The sequence below is a fragment of the Aptenodytes forsteri genome, unplaced genomic scaffold (assembly GCF_000699145.1).
Source record: "Aptenodytes forsteri isolate BGI_AS27 unplaced genomic scaffold, ASM69914v1 Scaffold82, whole genome shotgun sequence".
Lineage (NCBI taxonomy): Eukaryota > Metazoa > Chordata > Aves > Sphenisciformes > Spheniscidae > Aptenodytes > Aptenodytes forsteri.
In genome coordinates this window covers 8,509,245-8,526,587 of record NW_008795490.1, presented here as the reverse complement: position 1 = coordinate 8,526,587, position 17,343 = coordinate 8,509,245, and the positions used below count along the sequence as shown (strand labels likewise).

The following is a 17,343-nucleotide window of genomic DNA, read 5'->3' as shown; positions in this document are numbered from 1 at the left end:
TCTGTTCAAATTATAAGACAATTGGGTAAAGTAAATCTGAACAGCAGATTAAGCATTCTGCATAACAGTAAAATCCTGCTTACAGTGTCTTCTACTTTGCTAGATACCACAATACAAGCTAAAGCAATGCCTTGAAAGCCTCAAAAAACTGAAGTTCAGATTACAAATGTGTAAGTGTAAGTAACAGGAACAGTTGAAAGAGTGACTGATAAGTAGCTAGACATATTAACAAGATGTTTGTAGTCCAAAGAATTAAAACTCTGAACAAGACAAAATACTGCACAAGAGGAAAGATGGCTTAATTAAATTACCATTTAAAAGGACTGCTTGATAGGGATGTGATTGAAGATGACTGCCACAAGAATGTGTGATACACTGTACCAAAAATTGATTAAAATTTCTAAAAAGGACTGGTTTCAGACTCCTGAAGAGCTGAACTCTGCAGCCTGCTCTTCTGCTACGACAGCTCAATATTCTGTCTGCTGTCTTCCATTCAGCAGAAACTCATAACAAATCCAGTGTCAAATCAAGCTGTGTGGCTTGCAGGAGTGGAGGAAGCATGTGTGTGGTGGTGTAAAACTGGCACCAACAAAAAGTTTGAACTGGAAACACTTGAATAGTAAATGGTGACCAACTGCACCTTTGAAAACCCATAACAATCCAGTATTGTCTCTGAAGTGCTGTTGAGGACAGCAAGAGGCACAGCCTAAAAAGAATAGCCGAAACACTCAAACCCAAAAAGAAATTAATTGTCCCATCTTGAGGCCAGGGGAGGCTGAGGTGCTACTGACATGAAAAACGCCACACAGAGAAACCAGTAACTCAAAATTTCAAAGGTCTTGTAAGCTTCCTGTAAATAGCCAGGCATCAGGTTGAGACCCGATGTTCCCAAAATTGTGCCCAGCACCTAGCATCTTGTATTACTGTCCTTTAGGGAAAATGGCTTTACAAAGTATTCAAGATAGAAACTACATCTAATACCTGCTTCAGGCAAAAAGCATCTGGCAATAAAAACCAGGCTACATCAAGCTGATATTTACAGGCACAATGATGTCACCAAGTAATCAAGATGACATGCTCTGGTCATTGTACACAGAATAATATTCTAAGTTCAAAATATGCCTGTGGTAATGTTTTAGGAATGCATATTGCATATGAATTGCTCTGAAGTGTAATATGAACAGAAATTTTCTGATGAGTTTAAAACACACTCAAAATTCTCATTTCAGCAGTGGTGCACTAGATAACTGAACTAACTACTAGTGTAGTTAGTGACCTTGTGTTAAACACAAGGTCAAAAGATAAGGCTGAAAACTGCTGTGGATAGACTATGCAGCTACCTGTAATTCAAGGAGTTTTGCAAATATCTACACAAAACATGCATGAGACACCTATGGAAAACTTCAGGGGTTAAAGTAATTAAGTTGTGTAAGACACAAAGCACGGCAGATTCTTTTTCTTACAAAGAAATGGCATTGTTGCAGCAGCCCAAACAAAAAACAAATTCACAGAAAAGCAAAACTTGCTTTGAGTTTTGTAAAGGGTTGGTAGCTTTTACTAACTGAGATAAAATTGAGTTTAAAGGAAAATATTCACATTTCTTTACGTAACAGGAAGTGAAACTAGTACTCTCTTCAGCTGCAGATCATAAATTCTGCCAAGACAGATACAGATGCTATCAATAGTATTCAATTCATAAAATAAATGTATAAGCACTTAGAGAAGTATTTGTACAACTGCCTGACTTCACGCTCCCATTTTCATTCACTGCAGTTTTCTTCTACAGGCTGTTCTTACGCAGACAGACCTTGCTCATTCTGAAGAGCTGAAATTATCTATCTACAAACACCACAACGCAATGTTAAATCTTAAGTGGAGCTGCTGCAATCCAAATCATTCTTTGAAGTATACAATCCAATTCAAAATACTGAAACCATTCAAATGTGTTGTAGAATTACCACATTATTTTAAGAACTTAAAACACCTCATTTCTCTACCTAGTCAGCAGAACGATATTAGCACCTCATTTAACATTTTTTTCTATTAAAATTCTGTAGGGGTGTAGTGCTATACCAGAAAAATGACAAACTATATAAATGCTTTATTATACGATAGGTCTGTGTCATGTGAGAGAAATACATATCCCTGGTCATGAAACCAGATGTAAGACAAGACCAATCTGTTAATGGGTTTGGGACACCTGGAGCTGTCACATAATAGATTCACAGGGGCTGATGAGGGAGAGGCTGCCAGACTGGACCACAAGAGTTCTTCTCTCCCTCTGTCTGAACAGAGACATAGGGTGCAGGGAGCCCTCTGTTACTTTCCTTTCTGCTCGCCACTAGTTCAGAAGTCAAAATGGAAAGAAACAGCAAGTTTCAAGTGCAGAGCAGAAGCGTGGAAGACCAAGCGGAAAGTTTCTAACAAAAGGACAGAATTAATAAGGGTATTGCTAGCACTTTTGAAATAAACGTTAACCATCTTGCACATTGGTTTAAAAAGACATTCAAGTAATTCGCCTTCTTGAACAGTTTGAAAGTATGTTATTCACACTGAGGCTTCAGTCAGCAGAAGATGATCACTAACAATTTCTTTGAGAAAGTTGTATCCCATGAAAGAAGTGCACTCAAAAAGACGCTCCAGTGCCATACTTTACAGTTTCTATTTCCGAGAAGGCTGTTGGAAGCAAGCTTTATTGAAATACAGCTTTTATGGGAACTAAAAAGAAAAAATTATTACAGAAATATAACTGGTTGATCTTTCTAGGCTGATTTACAGTCCTTCAGTTGAACCCATGTAATTTAACATGCACATTAGTCTGCACATAGACCTATGACTAACTTTTAATTTAGATTAAAATAGTAAACGTATACTGGAAGTTTGGACTGTTGTAACTACAAGTAAAACTATAGTCAAGTCAGTAATTTCTCCTAAAGTCTTTTATTCAACATACAAGTAAAAAAAAAAAAAAATTTAGTTAACTGGATAAAACTCAACAAGTTTACAAGAACTGTCAGTTTTCATTGTAGCTATTAATAACAGCAGAATCAAGTATCAATCAGAACTTTTTTTTTTTAAGCACAGCTTACACAGCACGGTATTTTAACATTATTCACTATAACAGGGTAACTTCCCTTTAATACCAGAGGGAAAAACTTTTTTTTTTTAACTGCTTTTAAAAGTAGTTTTTCCTCAATTTAAAAGCCACTTTGTACCTCATGAAAATAAGTCAAAGTTTTATATTAACAAAGTTGCCTGTAAAATAAGAAAAATAAACATACACATAACACTTTTTAGTTTAATGTCCAATTTATAAAGTTTCCAGACAACTTCAGTTAAATGATAAAAGCCTTGAAATTTACTACCAATAAAGGCAGTAGAAGATCAGGTATAGATATAGTTGGGGTTTTTTGTTTTGGTTTTTTTGTGGGTTTTTTGTGTTGTTTTTTTTTTAAACTAACAATGTTTTATACAAATAAATTTTACTCCATTTCCTATCAAGATTTTTGGCCATCACCTTAACGCAAAAATAGACAGAATGGGTAGGTTTCAGACACTTACTAGGTATTCACCGAATTAATTGTAGATACTTCTTATGTATGTCTTCATGATAGTAAAATGCTTATTCATACTGAAAACACTTCAGTTGCGGCTGACTGCTGTTGGAAAGGTTCTCTGAGGAGCTAAGCTAGTCCCACAAAAAGTGGTTTAATTATCAAAGCAGAGGTAGTAAGAGCCACAGTATCTAGTTTAAGAACTCGTCAATAATTGTCAGATGAGTCTTTGACATCCTACAAACACAGTATGAAGAGATCCCCTTTGAAATATTTAGTAAAAAGAAATAAAATTCTAGGAAATCATAGTACCTGTGAACCCACAGTATAACCTGACTTTCCAAGCAAAGACTGCTTGTTAAAAAGTAACCTAAAGCAGTTTTAAAATATTGAGTTTCCTTTATCTGTTTTAAAATAAAAAAGAAAGATGGCCACAAGCATCCTGTTTTTAAACACCACTTCTACATGGAACAGTAGTTTGCTTTTCAGTTACGGGACCAGGTTTTTGGCACATATTAACAAACCATTGAATGTATGAGTTCTGCTTATCTGGGAGCATCCAAAGGTAAAGGACTATGCACAGAAAGACTAGGTGCCAAAGCAATGGAGGATAAATCCTGCTGTCAAGCCAGGAGTAGAATTAAAAAAAAAAAAAAAAAAACCAAAACAAAAAATCCGTGCTACTGATCCTGTACTTTTAAACTACACAGTCCTACCTCTAGCATTGAATCTGGGAATATTTTCTAAGTACCTTCAAGACTCAGAAATTCATGCCGTATTTTCAGAAATGAGGGTGAACAGAAAGCATATTCATTTGAAAGCAAGTTTGAAGTACAGCTGGATTGGGAATTTGGAATACAATAGCTGATCATGAATAAAATCCATACTATGACAATCTTGTTTTCCTTAACTTTTAAAGGACACAGGCAGTATTTCCAAATATAACAGTCAATATGTGCACTGTTCCTAAATAATATCTCCCTGTATAGAAATACGTATGTGTTCAGATTAGCTCTGAGCAATGATTAAGATTTCTAAAAATTGCACATTGCTTTACTTCATACTGACTAATGTGTTACACAAACTTATAAATATCTGCTGATATACTGTAACCTTAACTATACCATCATTTAAAAATAGTGAAATTTGTGTTGAAGCATGTCTTACCCGTGGAGTCTTCCAAATCAATCAGTTTGGGCATTAAACTTTCAGGTAACTTTTCTGGCAAATCATACCCATTCTTCCTAGCAACTACCAGATGAAATGCAGCACAGAACTCATCCAATGTCAGTGCACCATCTTTATCAAAATCTGACAGTTCCCTAAAAAGGAAAACTTAGTATAAATAACATTTCTTAAGGTTATTTTATTTCCAAAAGACACACTTCTGTTGTGCTACTTGGAAGATCAAAGAATGCAGTTTATAGTTCATTTTACCCTATGAAACACTTCATATTAGCAGTACATGCTTTATTCTTCAAAGAAGATGAGCCTTCATTAATAATGTTTCTTAGACCTTAAAGATCATTTAAACCCACTTTTATCTCTCCAGGTTTTTAATTCATTTAAGCCAGTACTACACAATATTATTGGCCTCAGATTTTTGGCAAAGTATACTAAAGAAATGATAGCGCTGAGGCAATGTGGTTCATTTTAGATGGGAAAATACCTGAATTAGAAATCACTACACTGAAAGAAAGATCCAATCTGCCAGTAAGCCATTAGAAATCACTACACTGAAAGAAAGATCCAATCTGCCAAGGTAAGCCATTTAATGATAGCATGCAATGATGCAGTACAAATTTTAGAATACAATGAAATACAAGCTTTGCACCAAGTCAAAGCTAAATTTGTCATCAAGTCCCACTAAGTGCATTTAAAAATATTTGCATCTGTACGTTTCATTTAAACTTAGACTTGAATAAAGAAATACAGATAAGGAATTAAGTATTTAAATTTAAATGCATCTTTAACAATAAAAACATCAAATAAATTACTTCTTACTCTGAAGTATTTGAAATTTCTTCAAAAGCTCAAAATGCCTTGTAAATAGTGCTAGCCTAGACCCATTAAAGCCCACTAAAATAATATTGGCATAAATGTGAGTAGGACTGAACATACTACAGTACTAGTGAAATTTCACTTAATAACAACTTCTGGTAAGTAGATTATTAGATGACTGCCAGACAGCTGTCATCTTTCTAAATAATTATCCTGAACAAAGACACATCACACTTACCAAATATGAGAAAGTTCAAGAATAGGTAGTTTTGACTTAGTGAAAAATTCTTTAGCTGCAGATCCTGAAAAATTACAACAACCATTTTTAGTATTTAAAGCAAGTTAAATCATTAGAAGACTTACAGTTATGGTAAAGGAGATGAGCTATTTAGCAAAGGCTTTGGGAAAAAAGGCACTAATTACCAGGGTTAAAAGAAGGAAAAAGGCAAATTAGTTTCAAGTCCTTTCCTCAATTACACTGGACTTTACTAGAATATTATCAGTAAAATGTAGAACTTTCTTCAAAATGGTATGTAAACCTAAGTAAACAACAAAGTCTTTGTAACAGAACTGCTGTACCCACAATTATATTTTTTTAAAGAGTAACTTACCTGGTATAAATCCATTTAGATCAGGTTGAATGGTTTTAAACTGATTAACATAATACTGCCTTTGTTCATCAGTTATTTTCCAGGGGTCATCATAACTACTTGATTGCCTACGAATTTCATTTGTTGTTGTAGCTGATGCTACAGTTCGTACTGTTGTCTGGTCCTGAAATGAAATATTTTTCCTCAGTATTATCTACCTAAAACGCTTCTATGATTCTCAACTTCTTGCCTTCAAAAAATAAAGCATAGTTAAATCTCGCTGTAGTTTAAAAACTGCAGGAAACTATCAGCAGATTGCATCTACAGGATAATGACGGTATTTTTGCACACTGATAGATATGGATAGGAATGACTGCAGGCATGTAAGCAGAAAAAAAGTATGGCACATATGCAAAAAAGCTAAACACAAATGTTTTAAAGTCATAATTGTTGACATTTTTTAAATTAGTATCTTTCAGTTAATCATTCCAAATAAAGTCAACTCAATGAAACAAGTATCTGTTGGGTAAACAGCACTGAATAGAGTACAGCACAGATACACAGTAAACATCTGCAATGAAAATTGTAAAAAAAAAAGAAAAAAAAGGATTGCAACATCAATCTGAATGAAGCAAATCAAATACCAATAAAGTGTCACACCTGGACAGAAGCAGGATGCATGGCTAAAAGAGCACTGGTTGGTGGGGTATCTGCAAAACTGACCCAATTTTCTTGATGGGGTGGTGGTGAATGGCCAGACCATATGGGATCACTAGAAGTAGATGAGCCTGAAAGTAGAAGAAACATTTCCTTTTCAAAAGACAACCTTGAAAACTGCGTAAGAACTATGGATATGGAAAGCAGTCAAAAAAAAAAAATAAATCTGAAACACATGCTCCTGTCAGGGAGATACACACTTGTAGAATGGTGAAGAAAATGAAAACCAAATTGCACCAAGGTGACAAAGTTCACCTCCTGACAACTCACTCCTGTAGATTTTTACATTAGGTCAGCTTAAATCTGTTCTAAAAAGACAGAAGTGAGGAACAAGCTTATTGCAACATGTGTAAAATGTAAATTGGGTTTTACCCATTTAATGGGTTTTGAATGAGTTAATACTCCACATTTTCACTTATTTGAAATGAGTAACACTTGTATGGACAAACAGCTATTTAAAAGCGGCATATGATATTAGCATGCAACTTTATTATATTTTTTTTTTTTTTTAGTTTAGTTTGCCATTCAAAGAACAAAGCCTTGGAAATTCCTCTTAAGAATCAGGCTTTTTGCCACAGATAATTTTTTTTCCTAAATTATTTCTAGACTAGCTTAACTCAGTTGCTTAAAAACAGTCCAAAAATAATAAAAGGCATCCATATAGAGTGCTGACATCTGCTATCTAATAACTACCTGGAACACAATAATTTAGATTCACCCAGTGCCTTGTTACAATCTACTTCTGAAGTACTGCTGATGTTCAATGTCTTAATATTGAAATAATGATGAAGCAAATATAGAAAGATTTGGCCACTCACTGCTCTATATAGAAAACCTTCAAAATTCTCTTAAATTGCAGTTGCAAATTAAAAATTTAAGGAACTCCGATCGGATGGAAAAAACCCCATCGAGAACAAGTCTAGAAGAATCCCAGGAATCCATTCTACTCCTTGACTCCTAAAAGAAATGCTGAACTCCTTAAATCTAAACAGCGGATGTGAAACTGATTAATCTACTCTTCTTGCACAACTAAATGCTTTCTCTTGAAATATGTTAAAGTCATACTTAGATAGGAATTTCTGCCTCACATGTAGAAGCAGGTTTCCCTTTAAAAGGCAGGTCAACTTCTTGTGAGCGTCTGTAAACCCTCCACACAGCCCACAAACAAGAATACGACATTAATGTCATAATTTTAATCCTGCCACTAAGAACTAAATTGAAGCAATAAACCCCAAGAATTTATTGTCAAGATGCTGACTAAAAAAATATTGCTATGAGAAGTCCATTTATACATAGGTAATCTATTTATGAAGCTGACCAATATCAACAATTTCAGGTTCTTGGAGACTGATGACACTGCTAGTACACAATCTGCAGTAAACAGAGTGAAGGAAATCTGAGAATCAGTGAGGCACACTGAGGGCTAACATCTAAAGTGACAGTAACATTGCTAGTATACAAAATTGCTATTTAATATCTGGCAGTATACAATTACTCTTTCATTCCACAAATGACCATTTTCCTAGGAGAAAGTAATGAGAGAGATGCTTAGAACTGGTTTATCTTTGCTCTTCTCCTACGTACAATAGCCATAACTGTGCACAACACACTTAATCTTGCATTACGTAGAGTAAAATTTGAGATTTCCAGGGGGAGAAAGATTTTTGAAGGAGGAGATAAGTCAAATATAGAAAATTGAGATGTTACATTATTTCTGAATTTCATCAAAATATGAGACTAATACCAAGGGGTTTTTTGTTTGTTTTTAAGTCAGCTTTACTAGGATAAAAAGCCACTATTAACTACTCCTTTTGTTCCCAAATTTGTCCTCCACTTCTGGAAGCTCCTGATGTGGCCTGGAGCTTCTAGTGACTTTATCCAAAATTGCTGAGAATAAAGGCAATGAGTTTGACAATGCTGTTTGCCTTGGGGTTCTTCTTCAGTAGCTGGCCTAACTCTAAAACACTAGAATGAAACATGCAGGAAAGCTCAGTCTCCCTCCACCTGGTCTCTCTCAGCACAGGGCTAACAGACAGTAAGATTCAGACAAGTCCTCCCCGTCTCTCCTATGGATATGCCACACTCAAATTTTGCTTTTCATACAATGGCTCTCCCCTTCTCTACCCCTCAGACACTATTGCCACTAACCTTATATATGTTTACTCCGCCTTTACTTCTCCCAACAGCTTGTCTTAGTACAGTTCAATTTGTACCCCACTTAGCACAGCACCTCTTCCAAAGCAGTAGTTTCACAGCAATGGAGATGCCAGTAGCACCAAATTGTCATACATTCGTAGTACTTTACAAGTATTACAAGAACTGTTTCCTTCCTCCCCTGTTCAAATTATCCCAACAAGAATATTCTTGCTTTACTGTTCCTGTTATTCACTCTGTCATGCAACATTTTAGGACACAGGATGGGAAGGTTGGAGAACACTGGAGAAAGATTACTTTACTAGTAACTGTGGACACCTGGATCTACACACATACTCATGGACTGCCACCAGCCAGTAATTCAATTCTCAATCATTAAAACTACATCTATTTGACATTTGAATTAGAGATAGTCACCCCTCACTTTCTTCTCAAACTACAAAACCAGACTGGGAACACAGGTAGAAGGGAAGGTGGAAGAAAATTGGGTCACAGAGAAGACTCAGAACAATCAGTGTATTTTTATTTTTTTACGATTTGTAACCCAATGAAGAAACAACCTTCAAAGGTCTCTGTGCATTTTCATCAGTGAGAACACCATTAACAGCACTTTGAATGGAGAGTACGCTTAAGACCAATTATCAGATTTGAACTAGCTGAAGTCTAATGCACTATGTTTAGTATGAAGACCTAACTTGAATTCCTGTGCCTGCTCTATATCCTTCTCCTCTAGCTTGAATATCTTACCAACACATTGATAATTAGTGGAAAATGATCTCTCTTCCTGTGGGAGAAAAGTTACCCCCTCACTTTAAGCTACAAATGTAAGAAATGGTCTATCTAGATAACATCTGAGTAGCTTGTACTTTTAAATAACTATACAAATGTGGGTCAACTTACAGAGAACTAAATTTTCAACTAACTTTGTAAACTAGCAAGAGCTCTCCTTACCATCAATTTGCAATGAAACAAAACCAGAAGGTAAGTCCAATTTTGGCAATAAGATAAAACGCTGTAGAGCTCTTCCCTCCCTGAACAATCACGTCCAGGTAAGAATAATCCTTAACTTGTAACAAGGCCAATTATCAACAGACATTTAAACAGTAACTAAGAGACAAAGGACTATTCAGTCCCCTGCAAGCACAGTAAGCATCTTAGGACTCTAAAGATGCAAATGAACTCTTAGCACAGTAGACATGTTTCACTTCTGTCCATGAACTTTTCTGGTTCTTGATTTCATGAACTGCAGCAAAATCTCTCCCAACGAGGAAAAGAAAGAAGTGTGGCTTAGGGCTGCAAGTTCTCCTACATATTCAGACATCAAAACAGAACTCTGATGTAATGCCAAGGAAAGCTAACAGAGGTCCTATGACTGAACAGAAAACCTCAGATTTTTTGACTAGTTTGAAATCATTGTCTGGATACTACAAACATAAATGCTCTGCTTTGCTTCCAGTCCAAACAGACTACAAGGCAATAAAAAATAGTTTCTAGTCCCTGTTTTGACATGCCACTCAACTATCATTTGAAGTGGGGAAGGGGTTCTTTCTCTTTAGGTTGTCACAGTCAGAATCCTTCTAGCAGCTGAAGCTGTAGTACAAAATGAGCTGAAAAGGTAAAAGTATGAAGATTTTTTTTTCCTTCTCTTGTAACTATAGGAATAGGAGGCTCTCATCTCATATACAATTCTGTTTCCTACAAAGGGTTCAGTCATCCACTGTATTATTCTATGAAGACTGATCTAGAAAAAAATATTAAAGAGATCAGAGATGAAAGCCAGAACTGAGACATAACAACATGATTTTTGAACAGCTTTATCTTAAACTGTTAAATCCAAGACACCTGGAAGACTTGAGAGACTCAGGTTTTAATAGAATTCACTCAGACATTTAAGGATGAGACCTGAACTTCATTCTACACAGGTGATCAACATCTGTCACCGAACTTTTAATTCCTGATATTAAAGTAAAATACATGCACCCTTTGGGGCTCTCTTTACAAAAAGCCTTGAAGAAAGATGGTAACAAGCCTTGGTTTCTGATTTCAGGTCACTTGTGTGTAAGCACACTGAACTAGTCATGACAAAGCCTCGGGGTCCAGCTACTTATGAAGCATCACTAACACTATCCTAACTGAATTATTGGACAACACAGCAGCAAAAAAAATTTAAAAACCAAACTCTTTTGCTCTGTTGAGATGAGAACAGGTTTTCTTCCTCAAGAAATTGAGAACTACAGCTAGAAGTTATGCTTAAGACTTCTGATACAAGACAAGGTGTAAGATTTTTAAAAACAACAATTGAGTCATTATCTAATAATTATTGTACAGCCCAATTGATACAGAAAGCACTATTTAATTTTGTTCATGGTGGGAGTATGATGATGCCCTGGAGTGCCTTTACTATGCATAAGTCAGAATCTTCCTGTTTAAACACATCTTTCTCCTAACAAAAAAAAATGATGTTTTGATTTTTGTCCTTCTGGTTTAAGGCAACATGCTGTTTATTACTAGACCCATCAGAAACATTTTCACACTTGAGGTTCCATGCTTTCAGTTGACAACCCCACTACCTCAAACAATGTTTCACGTAATGTGAAATACAAGCAGAGAGACCTGGGTTCTTATTTTTCTTGGATCACAAGTGAAATGGCATAGCCCTGCCTTAAATCCTACTGAAATAATATGACATACTTGCAAATTACCTGCTTTCTCAAGAACATCTTGCATCAGAATCAAGATGAGCTTGCAGTGCTGATTTTAAGAAAAGTAACCAACAGTCTATTTAGTTCTACCTAAATGTCAGCAGAACGTAACTTTTCTACAAAATACTGTCCTTAAAAAGTAGGCTCAAGAGAGGGAAAGAGAATGATGAACTGTCTACAACAGCTGAAATTCAAAGGAATAATCAATCATCTGCAATGCAAAAGAATCACCCACAGTGAATCAGGATGACATTTTTTGTTAAAATAATATATGAAAATCCACTCTACCCTTAGCATTGGCAGAACAGACAATTCTTCTATAGCAGTATCTCCAAATTACTTTGAACACACTATGAATGTGTTTCAGTATGGAATATAAAATTGACGAATATTGAGCTAGTTCAGAAATATTTTCAAATTACTACTGAAAAATTTATCCATTAGACATCACAGGGAAAGCATTGCCAAACTGAAATATTAACATGGTGTTACAACTTTATTTTTAAGAGGACAATATTAAACTCTTCAACAGTAGGAACAGTCTGCATACTTTCCCGGAATCCTTGACTTCATAAGTTAGAAAAACTTCACAAGTTAGAAATCATCTACCAAATGCATATTTCAGCTTGCAAGAAAAGCAAATCAACTAAACTATGCAAGAAAAAAGTCAAGAAATTGACTGCTGAAAAATCACAATGCCTGGACTGAACCCTTAGAAGTGATTATATGTGCAATGAGCAGGCTAATAATCTTCATTTTTTTTTTTATTCCAAATTGACTGGCACTTACCAGCAAATAACATTCAGGACACTGGCATAAACCTCTGCATACAACCCATTTCACTTCTAAAATAAGTTTAATTTCCTTATCCAACCAATTCTAACAACAGAATCCCTGGTCCTCCATGGATGCTTTTAACTACAGAATGATAAATTGAAAGGTAATATCAGTTTTGGAATATCACAACTGAAATCAACCAACCACAGTTCAATCTGAAACTACAGCCTACAAAATACAACATATTATTCAGCAGTATCATCAAAAACAGAACCTGAACTAGAATTGCTCCACTGTTCCCAAATTTATTAAGTCTATCAGATATCAGAAAACAGAACTTTTTGAAATATGAGATATTAAGGGGAAAAGCTTTTTAAATCTGAACACAGCGATACAACAACAGGGAGGGTCTTCATGTTAAATGAAGAACAATAAAGGATGAAAAGGTGACTGAAACAAGTGGTTCTACCTTGACAGACTGGAGATACAGTAGCTTCAGTTACATTTACATAAACTTTAAAGAAAGCAAAAAAAATGTTAAGAGAATTAGTTGTTCTGTCAATTCATCTAATCTACCAGAAACATAATTCAAACAACCAACACATCATCTGCTGTTTTCCCTTCAGCTCCCCTTGTTTTTGGGTATACTGACAGTTCCTGCACAATTTCAACAGGATGTCAGTTTTGTATTAGAAAACCTTCCACTGGGAAACTTCTGTACTCTCTTTCCCTCCCTCCAAACTCTGAGCATTTCCCATACCACACTAAGAAATGGATCCGCCATATGCAAGACCACAGATTCCACAGTGCTGCCATACACATGAACATTTGAAACTGCAAGAAAGTTTCCAGGATTGGAAAATACAAAGATAAACTGCCCTAAACTCATTTAATATACTTATTTAAGAATTCCACAACTTTGGGTTACAGCTGAAGCATAACAGAAGACATTTATACCTGGTTGTGCTTCACTAAATGGAGCCCAAAAAGGCCCAGGTCCAGCAAGAGGTCGTTCATTATTCCCTCCGCTGGGATGGCGGTTGTGCTTCCTCCATGTATGTGGAGAGGTTGGTGGGGATTGCTGTGGTGAAACAACTGGAGATGTGGACTCCTAATAAAACAAAGGAACCTTTTAAGTTTTTTACTAAATAACTAAATACATAAAAGCCTATCTAAAACCATTATTTCTAGGAACAACCAACACTGCAGTTAAAGTCTCATTTTAGAGAGTGAAAATTTTAGTAGTTACAAAAATGAGGGAACAGGAGAAGTCAGGTACAGTATGACTGGAACTGGACACATTCACTTCAAACAACGTCATCTAATATATTTTTAACTTGGCATTCTTCAGACAACAGCAATACCAAGTTAAATGACTTAGCTACAAAGGAAACTAGATTATAAGACTCACTTTCACTTGTGATAAAAGTTACATTTGAACCCAGGTCTCAAAAGAAAATATTACTTACTGTACAACTTATTATCATACCTAATTTTCATCAAGTGATTCACAATCAGTTACTTTCATTTAAAAGACAAACCAGAATTAAACATTGAAAAAAAATCACTAGACAGGCCACATTATTTTTTTTTAATATGCAAAAACATAGATGTGTTTTTTTCAAAGAATGATGCCATCTAGGATATACTTCTCTGCTGTACAAATTACAAGGTAGTTTTGCCCTGATGTTAAGGCTCAAGCTTCTCTTTAATCTCATATTGTACTCTATTCTCCCTGAACAGGTAGGAAAACAGAGAATCACACGTGCAATTTCTACCTGGAATCAGTTCTCATGAGACATTCAGATTACCAGATTATTCCATTTCAAATAAAATACAAAGGAAAAATCATTTATATTGTACAAAGTATTTATATAGTAGAAAGTAATTTCCTCCCTATATCTAGATCTTTTGAAATTCCTGTGTGCCGTATCTCCCAATCTGAACTAAACTGTATTAGTAAAACAAATGCAACAAGAAAGCAAAGCTTGAGCTCCGAGTTTCCTGAAAGTAAAAACAAAGCTAAAAATCTCAAAATCTGTTTCAGCAGTAGACAAAAAAAAAGTTTGGTACTCTATGTTAACAACTGTTAACATACTAACTGTTTTAGTAAAACAAGTGCAACAAGAAAGCAAAGCTTGAGCTCCGAGTTTCCTGAAAGTAAAAACAAAGCTAAAAATCTCAAAATCTGTTTCAGCAGTAGACAAAAAAAAAGTTTGGTACTCTATGTTAACAACTGTTAACATACTATCCACCACCAACAGCCAGACTGACTGTAAACTTCTACATGATTCCCAAAACTGAACTGGTTTACTTTGCCGAATATTCAAAGGTCATTATGCTTTTTAATCAATATTATATCTGTAAAAGTCTAAAAGTCAATGAGTAAGTGCCATAAACAAGCTTTTCCCCATGCAAGGTACATACTAAAGCTACATGCACCCTAACAAAAACATTTTAGGGCCATGATGACTGGTTACTTTCTAATGTGTTGATGTAAACTTTCACTTTTTTCCCCCCCTCTGATTTTCATATTTCCTGGGATACAAGGCCAGCCTGGTTGATTCTGCAACTGAGGTATTTTCTGAAAGTTCTGACCATTGAGTCAGATTTCTTTAAATAAGTTCCTAGGCCACAAGATTTTGAACTTTCCATTCAAAGCATTTAAATGATGCCCATATGTATTGGCAAAGAGTATTACAAAGTGGCTGGGAGCAGTACTAATTCACTTCAACTTTTAATTCAGAGACCAGCTGATTGCACAAAGTCACTGGTTTTCCACAGTACCTCCACCAGTTCAAGATTTTTTGTTGCAGTTACATGCCTTTCTGAAATTTGCCTGAAGATTCCTTCTCTTAGCATCTTACTTGACAAGGAATTTATTTTAGATGACAGTACATTCTTACCCTTACAAGTACATGGGGGCAAGAGGGGAAGGAGCGAGGGTATCCAGAGTACCACTTGCAGGCTGGAAGCTAGAACCGAGGTTGAATGGTTAGTCCGCTTAGCATAGTGCAACAGGTGCTAGGAGAACCGTCATGATGCATCACTGAAATCAATGAAAAGCTTCTTCTTCCATTGGCTTTTATACAAGCCATCTTTTATCAAACATGATTTGAAGGATTGTTTGAATTTTTAGACAAAATACCATGAGTAAACCTAGGGAAAGCTATGCTTGGTCACAGACACTATTCATTTACTCCAGTACTCTTACTCTGATAAGTCAGATGGTCCAGAAAGACACAGAAGAAAACCTGAGGCAGACAAACATATGATAGTCTACCTAAAGGAAACCACTCACTACTTCTAGTAACTGCATGTGAACGTTAAAACTCTTGACACATAGTCCTCATGAAGCAGCCTTGCCCTAATGAAGCTGACAACCCTCGCTATTCAGTAAGCCTCCGTCTAACATTTGGCCTTATGCTCAAGGCATAGGAAGAAATTGTAAGTATGATCCTCAACTTCAGTTCTTCTAAATGTTTACTTTACATGTGGTTCATGTGATTCCATAAAGCATGTAATAATGGTAATCATATCATCAGAAGTACAAGCATAATAAATAATTAACTTTGTTCTCAATGTTCCAGTCAACGTTGTATCAGAATTCTGAACATTTACAGATTTCTCACAATTGATTTGGAGCTTTGGCTTACAGACTCCAAAATTATATAAAAACATGTCACCAATTCTGATGTTAAAAAGCTTCTGGAAGAGGGACAAGCCACATCTTCAGTTTTAACATCATTACAAGACACACATTCCCAAAACAGTTTAAACCAAATTTAGACGGCATTACTGTGGCACCATCTTTCCCCTGTGCAATCCCAGTCGCTCTCATATACCACTCATGGCATTCATTGATCCAGCTTACTAGAAGCTTAGGAGAGCTAAACTCTTTATTTTTTTTAAAAATATGTATATGTGTGTGTGTACACATATTTGCGTGTGTCTGTGTGTGTATATACACACATATAAAATGGCTTAGCCAAAATACTGATGGCTCAATGCAAGTGTAAAGAAGGAAGATGCAAGCCAGAAAAGACTGGGGAAGAGGCAGGACTGTGGAAACATTGACTCAGATTCAAAAGCAGTCATGGGAAAACACAGTGAGTAGGGATTTATTGAAACTGTAATTACATACAGGTTCATTCACCCCTTATATATAGGTTAACATCAGCTATGTATCTTGACAACTTCTGACCCACTGCAAAGGCATTTTCATATACTCATGCCTAGAAAATGGTTTGTTGTACAAAGTTTCCACTTCAATTTTGCACTGAGCTTCACATTTTAGTAAACAGAGGCAATATGGTTCATTAGAACCACCTCTGTTCCTCAACTGCAACATACACTCTCATACACTGAGAGTGTATGTTGCAGCTGAGGAAGTAGATTCTTCACTTTCATCTGTCCGATCTATTAATAAAAGAAACTAATTTTGAAAGCCTGAAATATCCGGGATCAGATTTTTCTGAGTATTAGGGTACAGATGCTAACTTAAATGCTCTTCAAAATCCTAACATGTAACAACTACAACAGTTTGCCTAATTTGGGTTACTGATAACCCAGCGATTTTGAGTTTCACCAATTTTAACAGAAGTTACCCACCTAATCTCTTTGGGAACTTTGACAATTTTATTCACCATCTGCATACTGTAGTTGATGTATCATTTATTAGACCAGCTACTATTAAAATCTTATCTTGATAAACTGTTTTAGCATTTTCAATGAAATTATATTTAAACATTTAAAACACTAGCTTTTAACTTCTCTCCAAACAATCATAGAATCATTAAGGTTGGAAAAGACCTCTAAGATCATCGAGTCCAACCGTCAACCCAACAC

The 17,343-nt window shown here is 35.6% G+C and overlaps 1 protein-coding gene across 2 annotated transcripts in view; it reads right to left on the bottom strand.

The window, feature by feature from the left end:
- The window catches only part of REPS1 (RALBP1 associated Eps domain containing 1), a 52,228-nt gene that overhangs the window by 23,819 nt on the left and 11,066 nt on the right, over positions 1-17,343 (bottom strand). For both annotated transcript variants that reach the window (XM_009281463.1, XM_009281462.1), the window contains exons 3-7: positions 13,453-13,606; positions 6,806-6,933; positions 6,167-6,329; positions 5,794-5,857; positions 4,722-4,876 (exon numbers count right to left, since the gene is read on the bottom strand). In XM_009281463.1, coding sequence (XP_009279738.1) covers positions 4,722-4,876; positions 5,794-5,857; positions 6,167-6,329; positions 6,806-6,933; positions 13,453-13,606 — 664 coding nt within the window. The remainder of the gene's footprint in view (positions 1-4,721; positions 4,877-5,793; positions 5,858-6,166; positions 6,330-6,805; positions 6,934-13,452; positions 13,607-17,343) is intronic.